This window comes from Populus alba, chromosome 2 (assembly GCF_005239225.2).
Source record: "Populus alba chromosome 2, ASM523922v2, whole genome shotgun sequence".
NCBI lineage: Eukaryota > Viridiplantae > Streptophyta > Magnoliopsida > Malpighiales > Salicaceae > Populus > Populus alba.
This window is the reverse complement of record NC_133285.1, coordinates 6,847,618-6,870,870: the sequence shown is the minus strand read 5'-3', so window position 1 is coordinate 6,870,870 and position 23,253 is coordinate 6,847,618. Positions and strand designations below refer to the sequence as shown.

Genomic DNA, 23,253 nt, shown 5'->3' with positions numbered 1-23,253 from the left:
TACTATTTAAATTTCTCAAATATTTTCAGAGATTATAATTTTTTTTTAATTATTTTCTAGATTTATAAAAAATATCCATAATTTTAATGGCATGGCATTTTAATATATATATTATTGACAAATGATTGCTCTTGAAAATATTCATTTGTGTTTCATAGCCTGATGATTCTAGCCAGAAGTTCTTGAAAACATTACTTTTCGGGTTTGATTTCTGGAAACAAAATTGATTAAGCATTTTTTAAATTGATACAATTTGCTAAAATCTTAATTAAACAGGAAAATAGGTAATTAATTGCGCGTTGCTTATCTACCAAACCACCAAATCAGTAGCGGCTTATTCTCTATTTTGGGTGTGGTGGGCAGCAGTGTGTTGAACTTCTGGGATGGACCTAGAGACTGATCCTCCCTGTTGTGGGATTGACTCCAACAAATTAGGGATGAAATTGTGCTCGAATCGAAAGCATAGGGACTGAATTGACATTCATTTTGATGTTATACAGGACGACTTGAGTCGCTTGACTACGTAAATTAAATTGCTTTTGTGCCTTGACGACAAACTGCAACAAAAAATTTAAAACAGCAGAACGGGAGATGGGTTACAGTCATGAATTAGGAAGAGTCAAGGGCATAATTCCTTTGCTGAGCATGTCTTTAAGGACAAACATCTGTATGAATACATATCATGCCACACCAGAACTTTCAAAATTTCAAAATCCCAGCCACCATTGGCATTTAGCAGGACTCACAAACTTGGCAGGAGATGATTGCCACGAAGAAAAGCATCTTGTGACCTAAGTTCTGATAAAACCTCCTCCACAACTCAAGGTCCACAACAAACTTCCTGCATATAGAAGCACTCCAATGGAGTTGTCACAGACTACCCTGCAATTGGCTGACAAGCATTTCAGGCCCGTTGTCACCATCATTTTCCTCATTGTCAATCTGGTCTTCAGTTCTCTCTTCCTTTCTTGATAGCTCATCACCAGTAACAGGCATGCCTAGGAGTAATGCATATGCTTTATCTTTTAGATGTCCTGACTGCCTCAAAAAACTCTCTAAAGCTTCCTTGCTTGCCATGTCAACTTCTTCCTCACAGAGCTTAAAGAAGGAGGATACATTTGCAGGGTTTGGCTTCCAGCTCTTTGATCCTGGAGTAGCAAAAGCTTCTTTCAAGCAAGACAAAGCCTCAGACGTTCTCCTTTCTGAAATATGCCCTTGAGCAAGAATTTCCCATGTATGTGAATTTGGCTTTCCTCCTTCTTCAAGCATATGGTCAAAAAACCTCTCAGCTTTATCCAAATTTCCCTGATAAACAAAAGCAGCCATAAAAAGATTTGCTATTCTGGGGTCATAAGATGTCTTAATTGATAGCCATTCCTCATAAATCTTTTCTGCCCCTTCAATGTCATCCATCCGAACCAGAGATGAGATCATAGCATGGTAACCCAAATTTGGAATACTGGGAAAAATAGATTTGTAAATATTCCATACACGATAAACCTCTTCTTTGTTACCAACATTACCATATAGAGAAAGGAGATAGTGATAAGGTATCCGATCCCGACCTGTGATTCTACTCTCAACCCTCCTCAAGCAGTCTTCAGCTTTTTCAAACTTTCCCATCTTAATGTACATGGTAGCCATCGTGCTAAAAGTTGTCCAGTTGGGATTGATGGATCCATCCGATTTCATTTGCTCAAATACCTGTTCCATCTTATCAGCTGATCCTTGTAATCCACAAGATGATAACCAGATATTATATGAATATATATCAAGCTTGATGTTTTTCTCATTCATTTCTGAAATCATCAAGTCAACTTTATCGTACTCGTTGATGTTCATGTAGAGAGTCATCATCACATTATAGGGAAGCGCATGCGTGACATAATCTTTACCTCTCATTTCATCAATCAAAGATTCTGTTTTTTCTCTCATTCTGTTTCGCACATAGGCATTCAGCAAAGCTCCGTATATCCTCCTATCCTTGAAAGTGTTGGGAAGCCTTTGGAAAAACTCTTCAGCGCTAGAAACTCCACGCACTTTGGCAATAAGGTCTAATTGAATCGCAGCATCACTAGGTGATAATCCAAACCTCTCTTGTCTATTGTTCATCCAATCATAGACCTGCAGGTTTAAAGAGTAAATATCGATACACTCTAGTCTACATTCTCAATGAAATCTAAAATCCATCTCACTTACAGGCAAAATTGTAAAATGGCAAACCGTTGAATTTTATTTTTTCAGCATAAGCAATACCAAACATACCAGATTCGAAAGATTCGAAAAACAACGTAAGAACTCAATCATCTAAAATAAACTCAAAATAGAAACTGAATGCCAACCCAATTAACACTGGTACATGAACTGCTCATTTAACAAAATAAATTAAAAAAGAAACCAAATTCAAACAATACAAAAAGGAGCCAGCTCGAAAGTTTAAGAACTCATAATTTTTAAACCCATCTACAAAAGCAACAAACTTAAGCTCAAAAAATACACCCAAACGAGCTATGTTTTTATTACCTCAAGAGCTTGTTGGTACCTCTTATACTTCCTCAACTCCTTAACAACCCTACAAAGTTCCCATTTTGTAAGCCTTTTTCCTTCATTTTCCCACTGATTCAACACACTACCAGAACCCAATTCAGGATTCTCCATCAATGAAATCCTCCTGTATATAGCATTCCATTTCATCATTGGTCTTCTCTCATAGTCCACTGTTCCATAGTTGTGGATTTGTGATATCGAGCAGGTGATCACTGGGAGTTTCTTGTAGTTTACTGTCTGGTGCAGGGTAAAGTTGGGATTTTTCAACGGAAGAGGGTGAGAGTAGGAGATTGTGGATGAGAGGGAGACCTTGTGGTGGTGAAGGGAAGGCTGGAGGAGCATTTTTGCTTAGGGTTTTGGGAGATTGCAGCAGGGTGGGGTGTCAAGCAGAGAGGTTTTGGTCTTCTGAGATTCCGTCGTTTTGGATTTTGATTTTTAAAGATAAAGTTGGTGAAATTACCTGAAAGTCCGTGGTTGCGGATCTTTGCATTGCCTTCCAAACACACACCCTTTTACCAAAAAAAAAAAAAATGCGAATCTTTGCTCCGTGTTTAAAAGTGTAGTTATTATTATATTTTAAAATATTTTTTATTTTAAAAAATATATTAATAATATTTTTTTATTTTAAAAAATTAGTATATTAAAATAATTTAAAAATATCAAAAACATATTAATTTAAAATAAAAATTTAAATTTAAATTTTTTTAAAAAATAATTTTTGACCACAATACCAAATCCCCTACTATCATTTCGATATTTGTGTTGGAACATAGGATTTTGTTTTCTTCTTTCTTTTTCCATAACCGAACATCACTTTCGATTCTGTTCAAGAATCCAATCAATGGATTCTTAACCACCAACAAAAAAAAATGGTGGTCTCTGTTATAAGGCATTTCTACAGTGACCGGTTAAAAGCCAAAGCCATTGCTTTCTCCAAAACAGATTCACAAACACATTTCCTACCATATTCTTCCTCTCTCCACTTGATTTTTGAGTTTGTCTTCCAATTAATTGATTTTTCCTTCTTACTTGGTTTTTTTTAATTAGTTTTTTTTAATTTTGATTGAATTATGTCATTAAAATTTATTTTTAATTTTATCTCCTTTTTATTTTTTTTCTGATAAAAATTTGATATCTATTATTTTAATTATTATTATTTTTTTACGTGGAATGATTTTAAAGCTGAATTTTTATAGTGATTTCATCCCTCTTTATTTTTTTATATTAAATTCGATTTTTATTCTTTTGATCGTTTTTATTTTTTGCTTGGAAATTTTTTAACATTGATATTTTCTTTTTAATTTCATACTTTAACATCAATTTGTTGAGAATTGAACTTATTAAATGAACCAGGTCATAGTTTCATAGGTTGTGAGTTTGAGATATTAACCAACGTTTAGGAGATTCGATTGTTTTTTTTTTTAAGCTCATATATTTTTTGGTTTCATCTCTTGATATTTATTTGATTGAAGATTGAACTCCAATTTTTATTTTATATTTTTTAAATATTTTTACTAATCTTGAAAATAACTCGAATTATCTCAGGTTTTTTTATATGTTTTAAATTTAGCTTTTTAATTTTTTAAATAGATTAAATTAATTGATTAAATATAAACATAAAATATTAACTTCATAATAGTTTGTTTGATTTATTTTCTTGGTTGTTTTGACTATGCTTATGACCTCTCTTGATGTCGTCTTAGAGCCTTTTATAATGATATTAGAACCATTTGAGCGAGCACTTAATGGTAAAAGGCTTGTGTCCTTTGCAAAGTGACAGTCTATCACGAACCTTCCTTTCATCTCCTCTTGAGAATAATGTTGATTTCTTTTTGTTTTTGTGGTTAATTATTGCCCCCTTTTTTTTTCTTCCTTTATTTACCATTGATATCTTTCCTTTTTAATTACATTGTTAAATTAACCAGACTTATTAAACCCATCAAATCAATAATTTGAATCTCGGATCCTTCGTGCTTTCTTAAAATTGAACACATTCCAGTTGGTGCTTCAGAGAAATAACTGTCATGAAAAAGATGATGAGAGAACCCGTAACCAGTACATTGTCTCCCGTAAGAGAAAACAGTACAACTTGGCATTTGACAAAACGCTATTTTTTTACGAGAATCGAACCTGTCAATACAGCCAATCACAATGCAGCAGCCCTCACAAAACCTCTGTAACCAGGAGACGGGTTCTAAATTTGACCAATGTCCCGTGGCCAACAAGCTGACAACCAAAGACATTCTGCACAGATGGAATTATGGATGATATGAAAGGATATTGGATTGAACTGAAAAAGCAGCGCATCACTTACAGCCAGATTGCAGAAATCTGGCATTTTCATAACAAGCAAAAACTACCAATGCTATAATATTTGTACGCGAAATAAAGTTGTTACATTTCTTGGAGGCATGCTGTTTGCTGGCTTATGGAATGAGATGAGCAAAACTCAAGCACGATGAAAAGAAAAATGGAGACCAGGATGATGAGTAGAAAACTAAGCTGAAGGTGAAAGAGCTTTAAACAAGTGGTTTGAGGTTCTAGTTACAAATCATTCAGGACAAAAAAAATGGAGTATTTGTCAACGTCGCTCCTATTTAACACAAATCCTATCAACCTCAAACATGGTTAGCATTGCTATTAAAGCTGGATAAGCAAAGCCATCCACCAGTGGAAAGGTACTACTATTCATGACCAGGCATTGCATGAACAAGAGAATGTGCAGGTAGGATTCATGTCATGCTACAGTGTTCCCCATAGAAACAAGAACCAAGCATCGTGTGAAAGACTCAAGAGCACCCTGCCCAATTTATTTGCATTATATCCTTGATTTTTGTATTTCCATGAATATATAACTTGGGTTCCTTGACCTGAAAAAAGTATTGAAAGTTAAACCCTATAATGAGAAAATGCAACTAGTCAAGGAGAATGGTGTTGATTTTCTACCAGGATAATAGGTGGAAGACTACTTTGAAGACGAACCCGTGAGAAGCCACTTACATAATGCAAGCACTTGAATCCATCAACGGCAAGCTGTTCACTGTTAAATAGAGTTGGAAAAAAAAAAAAAAAGCTCATTGATACATAATAATATTAAAGAGCTGTAATCATCCAGTGAACATCTCGCTTTCTTCAAATGTCAAACAGAAAAGTGGCCTTCTGTCTAGAAATATAATGATCTAAAGTCATAACAATTCATCAAATCCATATTCTACAAAGTCCATGTGTGAATATAAGGATCAGGCAGTGAAACAGGCATGATGATGTTGGTGTACATCTAAGGCACAAATCTCTCTTGGTGAAGAATGCAAACAAAAGCTCTTCAGTTTCAAGGCATCTTTCAAACACCAGTGACTCATTCAAGTAAAAATGCAGTACCCTTCACTAAATTCACATAGCATGTTTTAGAAAAATCCTGCTTCTTGTGCAAGAAACATTATTGACAGAAAAACTCACCTCACAAGATAAGTAAAATTCCTCGTGCAAAATTCTTCCAGAGGAATCCCCTCTTCTTTGGAATACCTACATTTTATATGATAGATCCTCATCAAGTGATATTAAACCTTCATGTTAGAAATCACCACAACTAGTTACTTGTAACAGAAAATTAAAAATAATTGCCTGAAAGAATCACAAGAAGACCAAGTATTACCTCCATGGTGAATCATTTTCACAAAACCTTGATATTCCATTCATGGCTGAAAAAGTATCAATGTGAACCCACAGTTCATTGGTGTTATTAAGATGGCCTGTCAGAACAGCTGAAATTTAGCTTTTTTTAATATCAAATGACAAAACTCACACAAAGAAGAAGGTCCAAATAACAAAAATACAATCTCCTGCATATTTGATTTGGTAACTATACTCTCCACTCATAGAGATAAAATCACTGACTGAAGGATCATTGGCGTGCAAAGACAATCATACCAGTCCCCATGTACACAACAAACCTTGCCCCACACACACACCAAAAAGAAAAAAAAGGGAAGAAAGAAAGGGGAAAAAGAGAAAGAAAATAAAAGAAAAGGGACACTAAGCAGACAGAAAGCTTGCCTGCACGGTTCAAGTTCAACAAGGATGTGCAACTCAAAGCAACTAATAAGCTTTATACCAACCCAATATGAGCATGCACATGCTAATGCATGTGTCTGCATGAGAAAAAGAAAGAGAAAGAGGACTCACCAATCTGGTGCAAATCTTTTAATGCATTACCACTGGGATAATTGTCATAGGATGCCAAGAAAAACACTATAGTGCAACCTAGACTACAGAGGCAAAAGAGTACATTAGGATGCTAAACATATTTGTGGCAACAAATAAAATGTCCATCCAACCTGATAAAAAATAATCCCAGCATAAATAAATTCAGAAATTTCCATAGTGTCTTCTTCCTATTATTGTAGCTGCAAAAAGTAAAGAAGAGAAACCATAAATCAATGATCCAAGAAAAATCACAGATCAGTTGACCATTCAAAGTACGGAAAGGTTTAGCAAGCATATTGACGGGCTATCAGAAATTTAGACAAAGACATTAGTTACATAAAACAACAAAATAAACAACATAAGTTCCGTTAGAAGTACATGTATTTAATACCAGAAAATTTTACGATTCTCCTTGTGAACCAGTGGTGTTATAATTTTTAAGACAGGCTTGTATTATTTCCAGAGAAAAATCTTATCCATCTCAAATGGTGGACAAGATAAATGCTATTAAAAACTCAAGCTCACGATTATTTTCTGAATATACTCAACAAATAAATGCAAAAAAAAAGAAGCTACATACATTCTGTTAGCTGCAACTGCTGCAGATAAGTTCAGCATTGGAACTGAGCTGATGATAAACCGGAGTTCCTGCTTCATCCACAAGTATGATTCATCCAAAAGCAATGTTTAAATGAACTAAGCTGCTGAACTTTACATTTGACATGACTTACCTTATGTGGAAGCTTAGAGTAAAGCAAAATGAAGGAAAAAACTGGAAGCACAAAGATTAGAACCCTCCTGTCAATCAAAACCCCAAGCTGCAAGAAGGAAAAACATCAAGTTAAGAATCACAATGGAGCAAGAACAATCACATGCAACTAAAGGCCTTAATGCTATGGCATTCTTTATGATGTTAGCATTATATCTCTGCATTTGCTTTTATTATGATCCCAGCCATTTTCTCTCCAAGTTCTGCAATGACTAATTCAAGCTTTTCTCTTTATTTTTGTTCTTTTTTCATAAGAAATAGCTATTCCTAATTTTCAACATAAATTGACTATTCCAGAAAAAAAAAAAAAAAAACTCGAAATATAAAAAATTGTCAAGAAATTCATGGAATTATAACACTAGAAAAACAAAAAATCTAACTAATCATATTCAGAATACCTAAAATACAGTTTACGGAGTAATAATATTTATTGAATGTACATTGTACCAAAGTATTTTACTTGAGGAAAAAACATTCTTAAGTTATAAGTTGCACATCAGTTGGTAACACAGACACATTTGGCTAGGTATGTAACACACTGGGCAGCAAAAACGTAGAACACAGCAAAAGCTACAGCTTCTTCTTCTTCTTCCTTTTCTTTTGACAGCAATAGCAGGACTTGTAAACTCCCATTGGTCAAAAGGTACAGATACTTGAGGTTTGATTAGTGACATAAAATATTGTCTTCTTACCACCCTTCCAAGACTTACTAGGCAAAGAGGATATGCAGCAAGCAATGACCGGGGGAGAGCTGAAGTGAAATACCAGTGAAAGGAATGTGTCTAGAGAGGAAAAGTAAGCGTTAAAGAACGTAGTATTTCAGATCATTATCCAGAGCAAGTGAAGATAATTAATCAGAAATCAATGTGACTAGAAAAAAACTAGAAAAATATATCAATGCACAACAAAAGGTAAAGAAGCATCGAAAATCTCAATGTGACTAGAAAAAACTAGAAATTTGATGGTAAATCCATATGCCATTAATAATAACATACCCATATTAAAGTCCACATTTTACCTACCAACAAGCAACAATCTTGCCTTCATATCAGTTATAGTAATATTATCGACCAAGTGCTAAGAAATCCAGGCAAGTCACATAATCATCAGAGAAAAATAAGTTTCCCAAGATCACCCCAACTCAAAAACAACTATATTTGAGTCCTTACTAGCACTAGTAATTACTAATCATTCCACAATGTTAGTGAGAGAAGCTAGCTATGCAAGCTAGAAAATACACAAATACCAGGCCATAGATAATTATATAGCTAGATGTAGCTGCACCTTTATACCCACATGAAGAAAAAAATTCCAGGTAGATAACTTCCTAAAAAGACAATGTATAGGAATTTTTCAAATTTTCAAAACACATTAAAAGATGCAACAGAAAAGTTCTAGAAGAGGATACACCCCACTCAGAACTCCGATTGAGAACAGAGTTGAACCAGAAAACTTCAAATTCAGGCCACAATATCCTGTTCCACATTATTGAATCAACCATTATGGTAAAACCTGTGTTGAGGAGGATTTCACATAAAAGTCATACTAAATTAGCTGACATAAACAATTCAAGATAATTACATGTAATTAACATAAATGTAAATAAAAGAATTGACCAACCTATGGACAAAAGCGCAGGTCCAATGCAGTATTTAATAGCTCCCCACAATGAAATAGATTTGGTCTGTATCATTAAACTCAAGTTATTACAATGGGGCATAAATATCATCAAGGTAACTGAAAATAAGATTGTCAAGATACATTTCCAAGAAAGCATCACTAATAATATTGGATTCTGGGGTAGGAAACGAGTTAAAACGTTACTAATGAAAAAAGGGCCAAGATCAAAGAGGAACCTACCAACAAAAGCTCCAGAGCAAGAGGGCAAAGAAGTAACAGCATATCGCATCTAAATACAACTGTGGCGAAAACCTAGCCATTATAAAACAAAACAGCTGTGAGAAGACATTGTGCATACCAACACAAGGAAAACCTTGTTGTGCATTCAAGTATCAAGACAAGTATTTTTCATAGGAAAAAGTTGAGAATATTGACTTGCACTTATCTCCAATAAAATGGAGACACAGATGACATTAGTTTTCGTAGCATGAATAAGCTCAGCATATAGGAGCTTGCTACATTGAGTGTAATTCATATTGCATATTGTAATTTTTGAAATATGAGCAGTCATACCAGACAGTTTAATGCTGTGTAGAAGTTCCCTCTGAACCAAAATGCATATCCCATGTTAACTGCATAAGGTTGAGGAAAGTAGCATTACTTCCAGATATTGAAATATATGCTAGATAACTTATTATAAAATATATGTTATTGGATCAACAATGAACCATCACACATGTAAAATAAGAACACAGAAATGCAGAAAACTCTGTAAAAGAAGTCAAATTAGAGGTATACTATGGTATAATAAAAGCTGTCTAAAAGCAGATACAGAAAATAATCTAAAGTTTGTGAGGGAGTAGAGCGAGGTTGGGAATTGAAATGATAAGATGGGGTTCATGGTGGTTCTGGTGGTGGTGGAGGATTCGAGGATGATGATGCTTGGTCTCACAACCAGATGAAGAACATTATAGCATTTGAAGTGGTGCATTCGTACACATGTCATTGAAATATAAGGTATCCATAAACTTCCTGTTCAGTGAGGTGTGCACATTCTAATCGATCTTCACCTGGACCCTTTAATTGAAGATTGGCTAGTTGACAGTTGTTTTGCATAACATGGTTAAGGATCCCCTCAAAAACTCACCTAGTTGATTCAGCTGCTTAACACTTGCAACATAAGAATTTACGAGCTATAATTCAAACTAGCTGGGTGCTTTTTCAAATTTTGTCACATATTCACCAGAGCCAGGTATTTCACTCATCTCCTTCTACCAAATGCATGTGTTCATTTAAAATATACAAACTAATAGATATAATGGGAAAAAAACAAACAGCTCAATAAAGTACTTCCTTGACAAAATTTACTTATATTACCATACCAAAATTGATCAAAATATCAGAAACCATCAAGAGAAATCAAAATGGAAAAGAACCTTATATATTCACTAAGGCATATATACAAAAGGAGCAGAGACAAAATAAAACCGCGAGAAGTGATCACCTACAGCCAAAGCTAGTATATTGGGAAGAGCACGTGTGCAATAGAACAGCATGTGAAATTGAAGTGCTGTTAATAGTACAAAGAAAGCTTCTACTTGATGACCAAACTTATGTCTAACCTGCTCAAAAGAAAAATTGCATGTATTCAACTTCCCACCACAACTCATCATTCCCTTGGACAAGCAAATTAATTAATCTTGATTGAAAAAAAAAAAACGAGTACATACCTGAATCCGGAAAAACCTCAGTGTAGATAATACCACACAACCCAACACCAATCGCACTAACCAAAAGCAACTAAATTAAGTGAGCCATTGTTAAAACCTAGACAAAATTGCTGTTAAAATAAAATAGAGCCCCACAAACCATCCAAATATCCTACCTGCAATGAGAGTGTAGATCTTCGACAACTGCAGCAAGTTGATTACCACCACAATTGGCGACGTCAAAATCGAGACAATCAACGCTCCTATGAGAAAACAATAATGAGTAACATGCCTTCTCAGAGCAAGATGCACAGTTCATCACTCCCTTCACATGTCACATCACACCCTAACAATCCTCATTTTCAGTTTTCATGAAAAGCTAAACAGTAACTAAATGTCTAGAATAGCATATAAAAGCTTTCCCAGATGGCGCGGAGAATTAAATTACCAATGAAAGTGCGAGGCACGACCCCCGGGAACTCCAAATGATCATACTAATAACAATAACAACAAACAAAAAGGGTATTAATAATTAAATTACAGGAAAAAAAATCAAATTAGAACACAGCGGAGAAGGTAAATAAACTTACATTTTCTAGGCGATGCCTATGGTAAAGAATATCGTGCATTGCCTTGACCGATAAAAAAAATTCATAAAATCAAAATAAAAAACAAGCTCATTTCAAAAGTTCTAAGATTGTTTTATGGAACAATTGGAGAACCTGAATGTTGAAGCTTTCCTCGACTTTAGTGTAGGGTACAGCGAAGACGTAAAAAGCAGCTATTGATCCTAAGAGTAGATCGTAGCCTGCAACAACAACAGCAGCAGCAACAGAAGCAGCGATAATTTCAATATCGGTAATCATCGATACAAAAAACGAAGCGTCTCTGTGTATCTTTTTTGGGTTACCATGAGAACGCAGGAATTGAGGGGATTTTGACGCCATTCTCAGTCGAGAGAGGTGAGAGTCTTTCTTGCGCCGCGCAAATGAACCGGGATGTCTTGAGGGTTTGGGCTTTTAAACCAGCACCCCTGCCTGTGTTACCGAAAGGCCTAAAAACTCTTTGGGCTCGGTTCGTATTACCTCCAGTTTTCATTGAATTGGGTCCAGCAACACGAGTGAAATTCTAAATCATTCCCGATGTTTTTTTTTCATATTCATTTATTTTCTTAAATTCAGGGTCCTTTTTTTTTTTTTTTTTAAAGAAAAAGAGATTTTTCTGATAATCTAACCACATCAGGAACACTTTGAATTCTGGACTTAACTATAAGCAAAGTTCCCAAAGATTGATATATAATACCCCACCAAAGAAAAGTCCACGAACAATTTGCAAGTCTTCGTCAACGTTTTATTTATCCTTACGCAACCCGAGATATTAATCTCTTCCCCGCCATTTATGCATCCACCACCAGTTTATGGTTGACTTCTCTTCTATTGTATCACAAGCTCGTATATTCAGGTCTCTGCTGCTGGTGCTAATGGTGGATAATTTTGGCAGGCAGGAAAGTGACCTCCTTGAGAATGAGAAGGTAATCTATAGGAGCTGCACGTAGTTCAACCTTTTCACATGTTCAATTTTTGTTCCTCTTAACTTTCTGTCCTTCCCCTTGATTAGCATGTACGCAGTAAGGGCAAGAAAACAAGAGAGCAGCGAAAGATCCTGCAGATTTTGGAGGAGAAGCTTAATTTGTGGCGGTTTAAAACGCAATATCCAGGCTTGGAAACGATAGCAAGTTATGCTTCAAGGTTGCTTATATGATCGGTGATTAATAATTACGTCGATTACGATGGCAAGCTGCAAGAAAATAGACAAGGTTCCGGACAACACTCCATCTGGTAATTATAATTAAGGTACGGGAAGTTTATCCTACAGGTACTGAAGAAAAAAACATTGTTGTTCAAGGTTTTCAAAGGGAAGTTTCTGGCTAGGTAGCGGTGAAATGAGGAAGTTAATTTATCCTAGTATTTCGTTTGCCTTTCAAAAGTGAAAAGGCTATTTTCTTTAATAAAATAAAATAAAATAAGCTTTCGGAGAGTTGTGTTGTGAGTTTTTTTTTCCTTTATTTTTATTTTAAAATAATTTTTTATACTTTCATAATAAAAAAAAATTATATACTCTATCTCTACTATTTCTATCTCTAAGTAATAAATTAAGGTCATAGCTAAACGAGTGGAATTAAACTTGAAAAAAAGTGGAATTAAAGAAAAAAAGAAAGCCCATTTATCTCTAATAATCATTTTTTTTTTCTAAATTAGAGTTGAGGGATTAAATTTTCCTTGCATGAAGTTTAAAACCTGAAGGCTGAAGAAAACTGGTCGTAAAGAATAATTGTGAAAGATCATTTGCTTACCAAAACCAGCTTTCCCTCAACTCAAACTGAAGCATAGAATCTTGTAATTTGAATTTGTTAATGTAGATTGTGTTGAAGATTTTCACCTCATTCCCCAACTAGACAACGAAGTTTGGTTTTATGTTAATAGCAATACATAAATGTCTGGCTTTAAAACATCCATCCGAGATATCTAGTTAACTCTAGTTGACCAAGTCAAAATGCAGTTATAATTTATTAACTATTTATTTTTGTAATAAAAATAACATTATTTTGTTTTTATATAAAAAAATTAGAATCAATTCAAAATCATAAAATTAACCCAATCAAAACACTATGTTGAAGATTTTCATCTTTTTTAAAAAAGAAAAAAATTGCTTCCTTGCTGCTGCATGTTCTAAATATATATTTCGCTGCCTTAGGGTCCGATCTCGAACGATATCTGAAGATGTCTACTCTATGCTGTCATCTTTATTATCCATAACATGTTTATCTCCCTCTTTCTTTCTCTCTCACTCTCTCACCCTCTCACCAGTCCCTCTATCCAAAGTATTTCTTGTTTCTTTTCTCTTAATACTGGTTCGCCATTAATTTGGAGTGTTCAAGTAGTCGTCTCCGATACTTGATTTCCCATTCTATAGATGGCAACCGATCCAAACGAGAACCCATCTGATCATCAACGACTCGAAGGTATAATTTAGAGATCCATCGTCTGCAGGTTTTAGTTTTGAGTCTTTTGACTAAAAAATTAATTAGGATACATGGTTGTACTTGACTATGCTCATCATTTCTTATTCTCCACCAAACTAAGAAGTTGCTTAACTTCTGTGTCGAGTAATTCATGGGATTGTTCTTGATCAGATTTTGATCTTTTATTTCTCTCATGCTAGCTGCAGACGCAAAAAGGAAAAGGAAACAGGAAATCGACAAGAAGTCTCGTGAAAAGAAAAGGGTATATCTTGAGGAATTGATATGCAATGAATCCCTCAAAAACTTTCTATCCCTTCTTTCCTTGTTACCTTTTTCTTTGTAACGTGATCTTCCAGTTTTTCAAAATCAAAATTTATTAAATCTTTGCTGTAAATCTCTTGTACCTACAAAACATCTTTGCTTTTATACTTGTATATATATGTCCTCTCCAAGTTAATTTGTGCTTTGCCTCCTTGTCTTTTAATCAATCACTGGCTTATGTAAATATGAAGAGAGAATTGAATTTGCCTCCTAATATATAGGTTGTGAGATTCCTAACAGCTTATACCTAGCTGCTGGAAAAGAAAATTACTATCTCAAACTCGTTCAGTGCATTCCCCCCCCCCCCCCCCTGCATAAGTAATTTACCCTTTATTTGCTAATCTATATCTCTAATGCAGAAAAAGCAGGAAAACAATGTGAAGCAGTTGAAAACTCTTCAAGATGAGTGCAGCTCCTACAAAGGACAATTAGATCTTTGTAAGTCACTGATGGAACCTTTCGGAAAATTTGTTCAGGAGCTTGGAGAAAGTGGAGGGCACACCAGAGACACTGTCGAGAAACAAACTGATATGGTGAATGAGTGTTGGGATATAATAAAGGTACTTCTTTTTCTCTATTCCTGTTATTTTTTGCACAAAACTAATTAACGCACAAATCAAAGTAAAACGTTCCTGTAAATTATTGAATCTCCACGACAAAATAAACCATATATTGGTGATATATGCATGCAGTTGTATTTAAATTATAATTAACCAGATACTGAAGTATAAGTGCAAAGGAAATAAAGAACAAACAACATTTTCGTGGCTCTGAACAATTTAACGGCCAAGTTCAATTTGATACAAAATTCAGGATAATTCTGAACAATTTAGCCTTAACCTTGGCGATTTTGGTCTGGCGGAAGTTTACGAGGCAAAGAGTGAAAAAAACATTCACTATCGATTACAAGCAATATCCAGTGCATTCTGGGAGAAGCTCTCAACCTTGTTTCTTTATATCACCGAGTACTGATATCACGGGTACAATGCATATATAGGCGCATGCCCCATTTCATTTGTTTTATCCCATGCATTTGCTTCCAGCTCCCTCTTTATGTTCTTGAGGAGATCTGTAAAAGCTCAATCTGTGATTTCGAATCCTCGCTTGAGACTTCCTAATGGAAGCCTCATGTGCATCTATCAAGATCACAGGCTATACGATGCATACACCCTTTCATTAAATGGGCTATAGTGGTGGGACTGTGCACCCTGCAACTTCAGGAAACATGCGAGTTCGTTTGAATGAAGATATGTTATTGCAGGCATGCACACACTCATACATGGATGCAGTTACAAATACAATCCTCCATCAACATCACATATGTCAACGGATAATACCTCAGGGTAGAAGGTTATTCTTATTGATTAAAATGGTAAATAAATTCTCAGAGATGCATGCATGGACAGCTTTCTTCTCTTTCAAGAGAGTCAAGAGATCCTTAATTTTGAATGTCATGAGCATACACATGGCTCCCATACACTTAATCGATCATACAGATCAGGAAAACACCGTTTACAAAGTATTAGTAATTTTTTTACTTCTCCCTTAATTGATTGTACATCAGATTTCATCTAATAACTTTTGTAGGGCAAGAAAATTATGCAGCCACTCCCTGGTGGAAGGACTTGCGGCAGCGTATCTGCCTCCACAGACAAGGATGCTTACCCACCACTAGAGCTAGCTGTTGCAGCCATTAACTCAGATGGATCAGTAACGACAGAGTCATTCAAACCATGCCAATCACTCCCCGAGGAGTGGACGCGGCTGCAGGTACTTCTCCATTTTCTTTTCTTTCCCTCTCTCTGTTCACTAAAGATATATTTGGCAAGGGGGTAAACAGGTTGTGATTTTTCATCTTCTTTACTAATTTTTGGTAAAGTTTTTGAGAGAGGGGTAGATTTTAAAAGAGTTAACATTTAAATGTTAATCTTGGAAATGGAGGGGAAAGGGTTTTTAAGGGAGACAAATGTGTTTTTTTCCTTTTTTAAAATTTAACTTTTTTTTTATTCCAGATCCCACCTTTTGATTCACGCATATAAATTATTTAATATTTTATAATTACATAAATTTAATTTGATTTGATTTATTATAGGATTCACAAACAATTATTATATATTTTTTTTCAATTTCTATCAAACATTTTTAACTCCTCACCTCTTCAAAGATATTTTCCATCCTTAACGAGATCTTAATATTTCTTCTCTAAATTTTTAACGAGATCTTAAAATTAATTGCTCGTAATTTTATATGGTTTCAGGCAACGGGGGGACAAGAGCGGCTGATACGGGCCTTTTTTGGGCTCAGGGAGCATTACACGGCCACAACAGCACGCCATGCACGGGAGATAGCAGGCCGTGACCAAGAGCTGGTAATATATTAATTCGGGATTCGAGTGATTTAAAACCTTCAAAAGTCTGTTTCATTAAAGCCCAAGTAAGTAGTTGGCCTGGAAAAAACCATTCCACCTGCTGGGTAAACATAGAATTCAAGTGACTCAGCAACACTCTACAAAATTTTTTTATTTTTTTTACAAATATGTTTTTTCTCTTCATGAGACTTTATTTTTTATATATTTTTTAGTTGGTTATTAACCAGTTTCAAAGTTTATTATATAAATATTAAAAAAATATTTTATGTTTTTAATGTATAACTTAAAGCTTTTTAGTATATATACTCAATGTTTTTTAATGTGAAATAAGAAAAAACCTATATTATATATAATAATATCATAATTTTATACAGACAAATTTGAAGGAGGAGCTTGCGAGGGCTCAGGCCATGCCTTATTCGATCTTATTCGAAGAAAATGAGCCACGAGGTGCTGTCATGGGTGCTGGAGGAGAAGGAAACGCCAAGAAGCTTTATGGGAAGTAATCAACAAGCAGGACTCAGGGGGATCGATTGATTTAAGAACTTAATTAGTTTATTTATCATATGGTAATCTCTTCAATTCCTAGTTGTTGCAGTGAGGAAGTCATAAAAAGCTTCTGTCCGATGAGTTATAGATGTTAGTTGTACCTATTAAATAAGTCCATCATGAAAAACGAGATGTTCTTTGTCTTGTTGAGTGTGCTTTTTGTGCAGTGAAAATATGCTATAAAATTGTTAAAAAAACATCATTTTTTCTTTCTCAAAACTCAAGAATATATAGCATTGGAAAAAATCTAGAAAAATATGCAGAAAAAAAAATCTAGAGAAAACTACTATTCATGAATAATAATATGTGAAAAACTACTTCTGTCATGATTTTAAGGTGAGTTATGTTTTTTCTCAGTGTTTTACATTTTAATCCTCATCTTTTATTTTTGTATTTTCACTATAATTTAGAATCTAATTTTATATAATTAGATTGTAAAAAGATACAATTAAAAAAATAGTTTGAGAATTATAAAAAATTAGTAAATGGTTAAATCTGGTCAATAAATGAATTAAGAGTGTGTCTATATATATAGTTCGGTGGTATCGTGGAGCTTATAAAATTAAAAAAGAATCTATTCCCCGTGGCCTTGCCTCACTGGTTTGCCTCACAGAATTGTACACGTGTCATCCATTTATCCATACAACACGAGGTACGTATAGGATCTAAATTTGTATGCAGCATTTGCGAGTCTCATTACATCGAGACTAACCTCGAACTTACAAGATTGAAATGACAATACCAGTTTTACCTAAAATTCTTTGGACTCCTGAAATATAGTTTCCTCCATAATCCATGATTAATTCGAGTCGTTTAAATGAAGTCCATAAAGAGAACACATCTTTCTCAGATCGATATCAGAATAAATGAATTTCAAGAATTGTCAGAATTTGTTGATCTTGGGACGATGAAAACCCCTCAAAATCATGTACTAGCAAATATTGTCACAATTAAGCTGATGACACGACGTTATACAATATGATTCTAATATTACAACAATGGTCTCTCTTAGTACTTTAGTACTAAAGCATGTATTAGAAAGAGGTAAAGCATTCATGTTCTGATGAATTTGAGTCGTCGCATGGAGAGTGATTGTGTCTACCTTCATAGGTTGTTATCACCATTCGACAATCCTCCGATAATCTTTCAACCCTCTTCTTCACTCGACAGTTGTTGTGAGTACAGCGATAGTAGCTTCTGCGGCCAGCACGTTATTACAAACAGAAAATGAGAAGAAAAAAAAAAGAAAATCGTAATTCATCATAAGTACTTTCCTGTCTCCTAAATGCATGATAACGTGAGGTATCACTAGGTTTAGCCCGCCCAGCTACTCCCCTCTGAAAATATATATATACAGAGAGAGAGAGGAAGCTTTGCCTGCTCTCTTTCGCCTCTTTCAATGGAAGCATTTACCATTGCAAGATCTGATTAAACACTTTGCTCCATGTGATAGCTCAAGTCTGCCTATATATCACAGGCAGCAACACATGTGTTACTCAGCCTAAATTAACACTTGCCACGTTCTTGTACAATTAAATGATTAAGAATTAGGATACTATTATCTTGTACAATTTTGTTGCTCCGATCGATTCTCTAGCAAGTATTAAACTATAGAATTTCAAGTATTTTTCGGATGGCAATGTCTCTGTCTTAATTTGTGCGTGAGTGTGTTTGGACTGATTTATCAAAATGTAGCTAGTAGCTAACTCTACTTCCAAAAGCTTGAAAGAAGCTGTTTATTTTTATAAAAAAATAAAATAAAATATAAGAGCATTTCTTTTTTCCTTGAAAATATTATTGAAGAGTATAGAAATGGTTGCAAAGTAATGTTTGGAAGATGGAAAAGTTAGGATGGTTTCTAGTTAAAATAGTGGTAAAAACATCTTGCATTATAATTATTAATTTTTGGTTACAATTGTGCAATATATTAATTAAATATAAATCTTTAATAAAATTAATTAGTGGTTCAAAGAACAAGTGAAGTACCATCAATCCTCAATCAGTTGCTTGCTTGGTTTTTTTTTTTTTTTTAATTATCAAGAGTATATTAAAAAAAAAACATAAAATTAATAGTCAAAGTAAAATACAGGAACATGATAAACAAAAAAAGATTAAAGAAAAAAAAAATTGATTTACTACAACAAAAATAAAAAGATTAAAAAAAGTATATTAAAAAAGTAAAATACAGGACATGATAGAAAAAAAAAATAGAAAAAAAAATAAAACTAAGATTAAAATTTTTTTTATAGCATAATTTAATAATATCAGAAAATTTTAAGATCTAAGATTATTTTTTTATATACATAAAATTTGAATAAACTAAAAGGCAATCCAATAATAGTTATTAATTTTTGGTTATATATTCTCTTAGCATCCCCGACAAATGATTGAAAGAAACGGCTGACACACCGTAGTACTATTACTCTTTCTTCTCTACTTGTGGATGACTTTGAATGAAATTATTGGCGATCACTGCTTCAAGGTGTTTGTGAATTTTGCTATGATTTACTACAATAATGCCATTATCATTGTTTCCAAAAGAATTAACCTAGGCTAATAAATCAAACAGTTACGCATAACTTTCTTAAAAATAATACATTATACACGATGTCACTCACTAAAATAACTGTATTTAATTAATTATTTATAGAATTATTAGGTCGAAAGGGTATTAATGAAGATTATATATATATGCTGGTTATTTTATAGAATATGAGAAAGTTTGAAGTTAAATTAATACTTTTAATAAACGTTATGTTGAATATATTGAAACTTGAAAGCGTTGCTTGAAGTAAAGGTTCAAATTGCAACAACCATAGCTAATATTGGTTCAGGTGCGCATGGAACCTGTCTGAGATTGTAAGCATTAACCTTGGAAAAATGACAGGGATTAATTATTGACATATTTACCTTGGATGAAGGCTGTTTTTGACAACTTTTTGGCCATATTTTCTCCACTTATAGCCATCATCAAGAACATCCACATCGCTCCTTGTCTGAAAACAAAACCTTGGTTCTCTAAGCTTTCTCCTCACTTTCAACCTGTTTTTCTCTGAGGGCGAGCTCCTCCACCTGCAAAAATATCATTTCAAATCCTAGCTAGCTCAACCTTTTTGTCTTGGGGGGATTCAGATTGAAGAAAAAATGAACAAGTATTTATCTAAATATATGTAAAAAGACAAGGGATCCATTGATGGACAGGAAGATCTAAGAATCAAACGGTAGCAAGACTTCTGTGACTCAACAGAACAAAAGAGAGGTTATGTACTATTGTATAGGAAAACCATTTATCTCTTCCACATATATGATGCGTAGATCTCTTTGGACTCTGCTGAAATTTAACCTCCTAAAGAATATTTTCTTCCATGTATATGTTGTGTGCGTGCATGTTTGCCCTTGTTGTGGAGAGAGACAAAATAAAGTGCCTATAGCTCTTTGAAACAGAACAGTAGAAAAGAAACACGCCATAGAGAGAAGGATACCATTACCATGAATTGTTGCCGTCGTTGTTAGCATTACCAGTGCAGTTCTCATCACTGGAAGGCTTTGGATCCAATGCCCCCACCTAAATTTTCCATAACAATAATATAGTACGAAATCAACCGACCAAGCTGTACTCCATATACTAATATTACAGAAGAAGATATCTGATAAAATTAGGATCACTGACACTAATTGAGTAATATATATGATGAGAAATGGTATCCAAGTTTTTTTCAAAAAGAAAAAGAAGAAAGATACATAAATAGTATTAAAGATCTAACAACCCTAGTCTTTTTTGTACAAGATTTTCCATTACAGAATAGTAAAAAATACATACCTGCTCATCATTATGACTAAACCCCGTGTGAATATTGGTGGTTGTATTAGTATTGAGCGGTTGAGATATCTGAGAAGATTGTGAAGGGGCCAAGAAGCTCAAGACCTGGTTTTCTTCAAATTGAACAAAACCCATCTCATGGATTGCTTGTGGTGTAGAGAAAGAGACTTGTAGCCCGTAATTTGGAACTTCTCTTTCTCCTTGATCCATTCTAATCAAGAAGCTTTGCTCCTCCTCCTCCTCCTCCTCCTCCTCCTCCTCCTCTTCTTATTGGCTTATTTGGTGCATGTGTCAAGCTAACACAAGCAGAAATTGGCCTTGCTCCTTCTGTGTACGTTTCACACCATGTACTAGTCCGGTCAACAAGTACGGGCCGAAAGGAATGTTTCCTGGAAATTATTCCTTTCCATCTTTAAGGTTGTACCAATAGAGTTTACAGAAGTAAAAGACTTGAACAGTCACAGCTTATCTCCCTCTTATACACTAAATCAACTGTACGGACCACTAATTAAGGGAATATCTGAGCTGTCTATCAAATAAGATTATTAGGTTTTTTTAGGTCAATAGATGAATTGAATAAATTAATAACACTGAGGGCTAATCTTTTTCACCCTGTGTAAGTGGGAGAGGGCTATAATAAGTAAACCTAACCCTACCATATATATATATAAAGGTATAGGTATTTTTATTTTCTTTCTAATAATGTGAATCTTACTATATATATACAACACTAGTTTGGAAATGGATATATAACTGTCTGAAACTGTACATGAGAGGAATTAAATACCTTTGTGTGGAAGCTCATCAGAGGATATATATTCTAATTGTGAAAGCCGGGAAAAAAAAGTAAACATAAATAAAAATAATATAATTAATTATGATTTTTCTTATGCCCCTTTTTATTAATTAAGGGTATTATAAGTAATAATGGATTTATTAGTAATTGATTAATAATTTAGAGACTACAAAGAAAATAAAACCTTATATTAACTTACGCTAGCATATATCTTGTTAGAATCACAAATGAGATTTAATCTAGTATCAAAATCTTTGTTTTTTTTTTATTATTAATTTAAGATGTGCGTTCTCTATTCTTCCTTTTTAATTGAGTTTTTGTTTGTATATTAAGGCTATTAAAAAATATTTAGCAATTAAAAATTGAAAAATATTTACTAAATTGAAAAATATTTAGTAATTAAGTTTTTTTATTCGGGGTGTGAAATAATAATTCGTATAGAAAATTGATGCAAATTACCACATATATGTGTATATGTGTGTGTTTTTGTGAAAGTATGCATTTTTGCATTTTGTTCGGTGTTGCTAGAAAAGTTCTGAAATAATAATGTATTTGCCTGACTATTTATCTAATGCACGTTTCTCACATTAAATTTAGTGATATATTCTTATTAATTAATTATTAGTTAGGTTTTAATCTTGATAATAATCAATAGCAATCAATCAAGTTTCAAAAGCTAATTAACTAGTAATTACTATTATGAACTGAATGTGGAATAAAAAAGGGAAGGGAGCCTCTTAATTATCCTATATCTTAATTATCCCTTAAGTAAAATTTATTCTTTTGTGTTAGATATTAGCAACTTAAATGGACTAACTGTTCGAAACCAAAAGGGTGGATCCACATTATATATACCAGGCATATTTAGCCTGATCCAATGTTATTTGTAGCTGGTAGGAATATTTGCATGAATATATTCCACTGCTTCTAAAACCTCTGAAGTTCTACATTTTGAATCACGACCTAGCACTGTAATTAAATCAAAATTAAATATGGAAATAAAAACAAAGCAATTCTGATTGTGCATGATTAAAATTGATAGTGTTTTTCTGGGTTGCCATGAAATAAGGTTTTTGATGTGCTTTGGCTATGTTCCTTGCGTCGTTCAGACTCCATGATGCTGCAATTCTCAGTTTGCTTAATTATATAATGGAGATGTGGAGCTATGGGCATATAAAACAATATCAAAGAAAGTGGTCACGGTACTGGCTATGTTGTCCTTTTGATAATACCAATCAAGCTATGATAAGTTTAATTTTTTTTTTTCATTTATTTAACTAAGAATCATTAAAAGAAATTCCTTCAAGAGTAGAATATTTGAATGGATAAACATTTTCTTTTTCATTATAAAAAAACTGTCAAAAGAAACATCTCAACCTAATAACTTAAGCTATTAGGTAAGATTTAAAATATAATTTATATTATTTTAACACATCCCTTCAAGTGAAAAACTCTTTGGACTTAAAACTTGCACAGGATTTACATTACCTTATACTTAATTTTTATTAAATAAATGAGGATGATAAAAT

The 23,253-nt window shown here is 33.8% G+C and overlaps 4 protein-coding genes across 6 annotated transcripts; 1 reads left to right on the top strand and 3 right to left on the bottom strand.

Annotated features, from left to right (window-relative positions):
- Positions 1-451: 451 nt before the first annotated feature.
- Positions 452-3,012, bottom strand: LOC118042168 (pentatricopeptide repeat-containing protein At1g02150). Its single transcript, XM_035049766.2, has 2 exons — positions 2,524-3,012; positions 452-2,124 (listed from the first exon to the last, which is right to left on the bottom strand). Exons 1-2 carry the CDS (start codon positions 2,887-2,889, stop codon positions 871-873), a joined length of 1,620 nt encoding a protein of 539 aa, XP_034905657.1. The 5' UTR covers positions 2,890-3,012; the 3' UTR covers positions 452-870.
- A 2,018-nt stretch (positions 3,013-5,030) lies between these two features.
- On the bottom strand, positions 5,031-11,974 carry LOC118042166 (dol-P-Man:Man(7)GlcNAc(2)-PP-Dol alpha-1,6-mannosyltransferase). 2 transcript variants are annotated; one of them, XM_035049760.2, is made up of 20 exons: positions 11,759-11,974; positions 11,571-11,656; positions 11,439-11,480; positions 11,297-11,342; positions 11,025-11,111; positions 10,870-10,925; positions 10,644-10,761; positions 9,713-9,771; positions 9,380-9,451; positions 9,140-9,203; positions 8,928-9,031; positions 8,230-8,301; positions 7,482-7,568; positions 7,331-7,398; positions 6,882-6,950; positions 6,730-6,812; positions 6,200-6,308; positions 6,004-6,069; positions 5,494-5,587; positions 5,031-5,417 (listed from the first exon to the last, which is right to left on the bottom strand). In XM_035049760.2, the coding sequence occupies exons 1-20, from the start codon at positions 11,793-11,795 to the stop codon at positions 5,337-5,339; spliced, it is 1,500 nt and encodes a 499-aa protein (XP_034905651.1). In that variant the 5' UTR covers positions 11,796-11,974; the 3' UTR covers positions 5,031-5,336. The 2 variants fall into 2 exon arrangements, with proteins under 2 accessions (XP_034905651.1, XP_034905652.1); XM_035049761.2 differs by having other exon boundaries at positions 6,200-6,296; positions 11,759-11,972.
- Positions 11,975-13,506: 1,532 nt separating this feature from the next.
- Positions 13,507-17,252, top strand: LOC118042167 (uncharacterized). Of its 2 annotated transcripts, none has more exons than XM_035049763.2 (6): positions 13,507-13,870; positions 14,077-14,132; positions 14,551-14,751; positions 15,779-15,961; positions 16,449-16,559; positions 16,934-17,252. In XM_035049763.2, exons 1-6 carry the CDS (start codon positions 13,822-13,824, stop codon positions 17,063-17,065), a joined length of 732 nt encoding a protein of 243 aa, XP_034905654.1. In that variant the 5' UTR covers positions 13,507-13,821; the 3' UTR covers positions 17,066-17,252. The 2 variants fall into 2 exon arrangements, with proteins under 2 accessions (XP_034905654.1, XP_034905653.1); XM_035049762.2 differs by having other exon boundaries at positions 14,071-14,132.
- Positions 17,253-18,028: 776 nt separating this feature from the next.
- LOC118042163 (probable WRKY transcription factor 12) lies at positions 18,029-21,397 on the bottom strand. Its single transcript, XM_035049759.2, has 4 exons — positions 20,929-21,397; positions 20,597-20,673; positions 20,019-20,180; positions 18,029-18,305 (listed from the first exon to the last, which is right to left on the bottom strand). The coding sequence occupies exons 1-4, from the start codon at positions 21,136-21,138 to the stop codon at positions 18,143-18,145; spliced, it is 612 nt and encodes a 203-aa protein (XP_034905650.1). The 5' UTR covers positions 21,139-21,397; the 3' UTR covers positions 18,029-18,142.
- Positions 21,398-23,253: the final 1,856 nt, after the last annotated feature.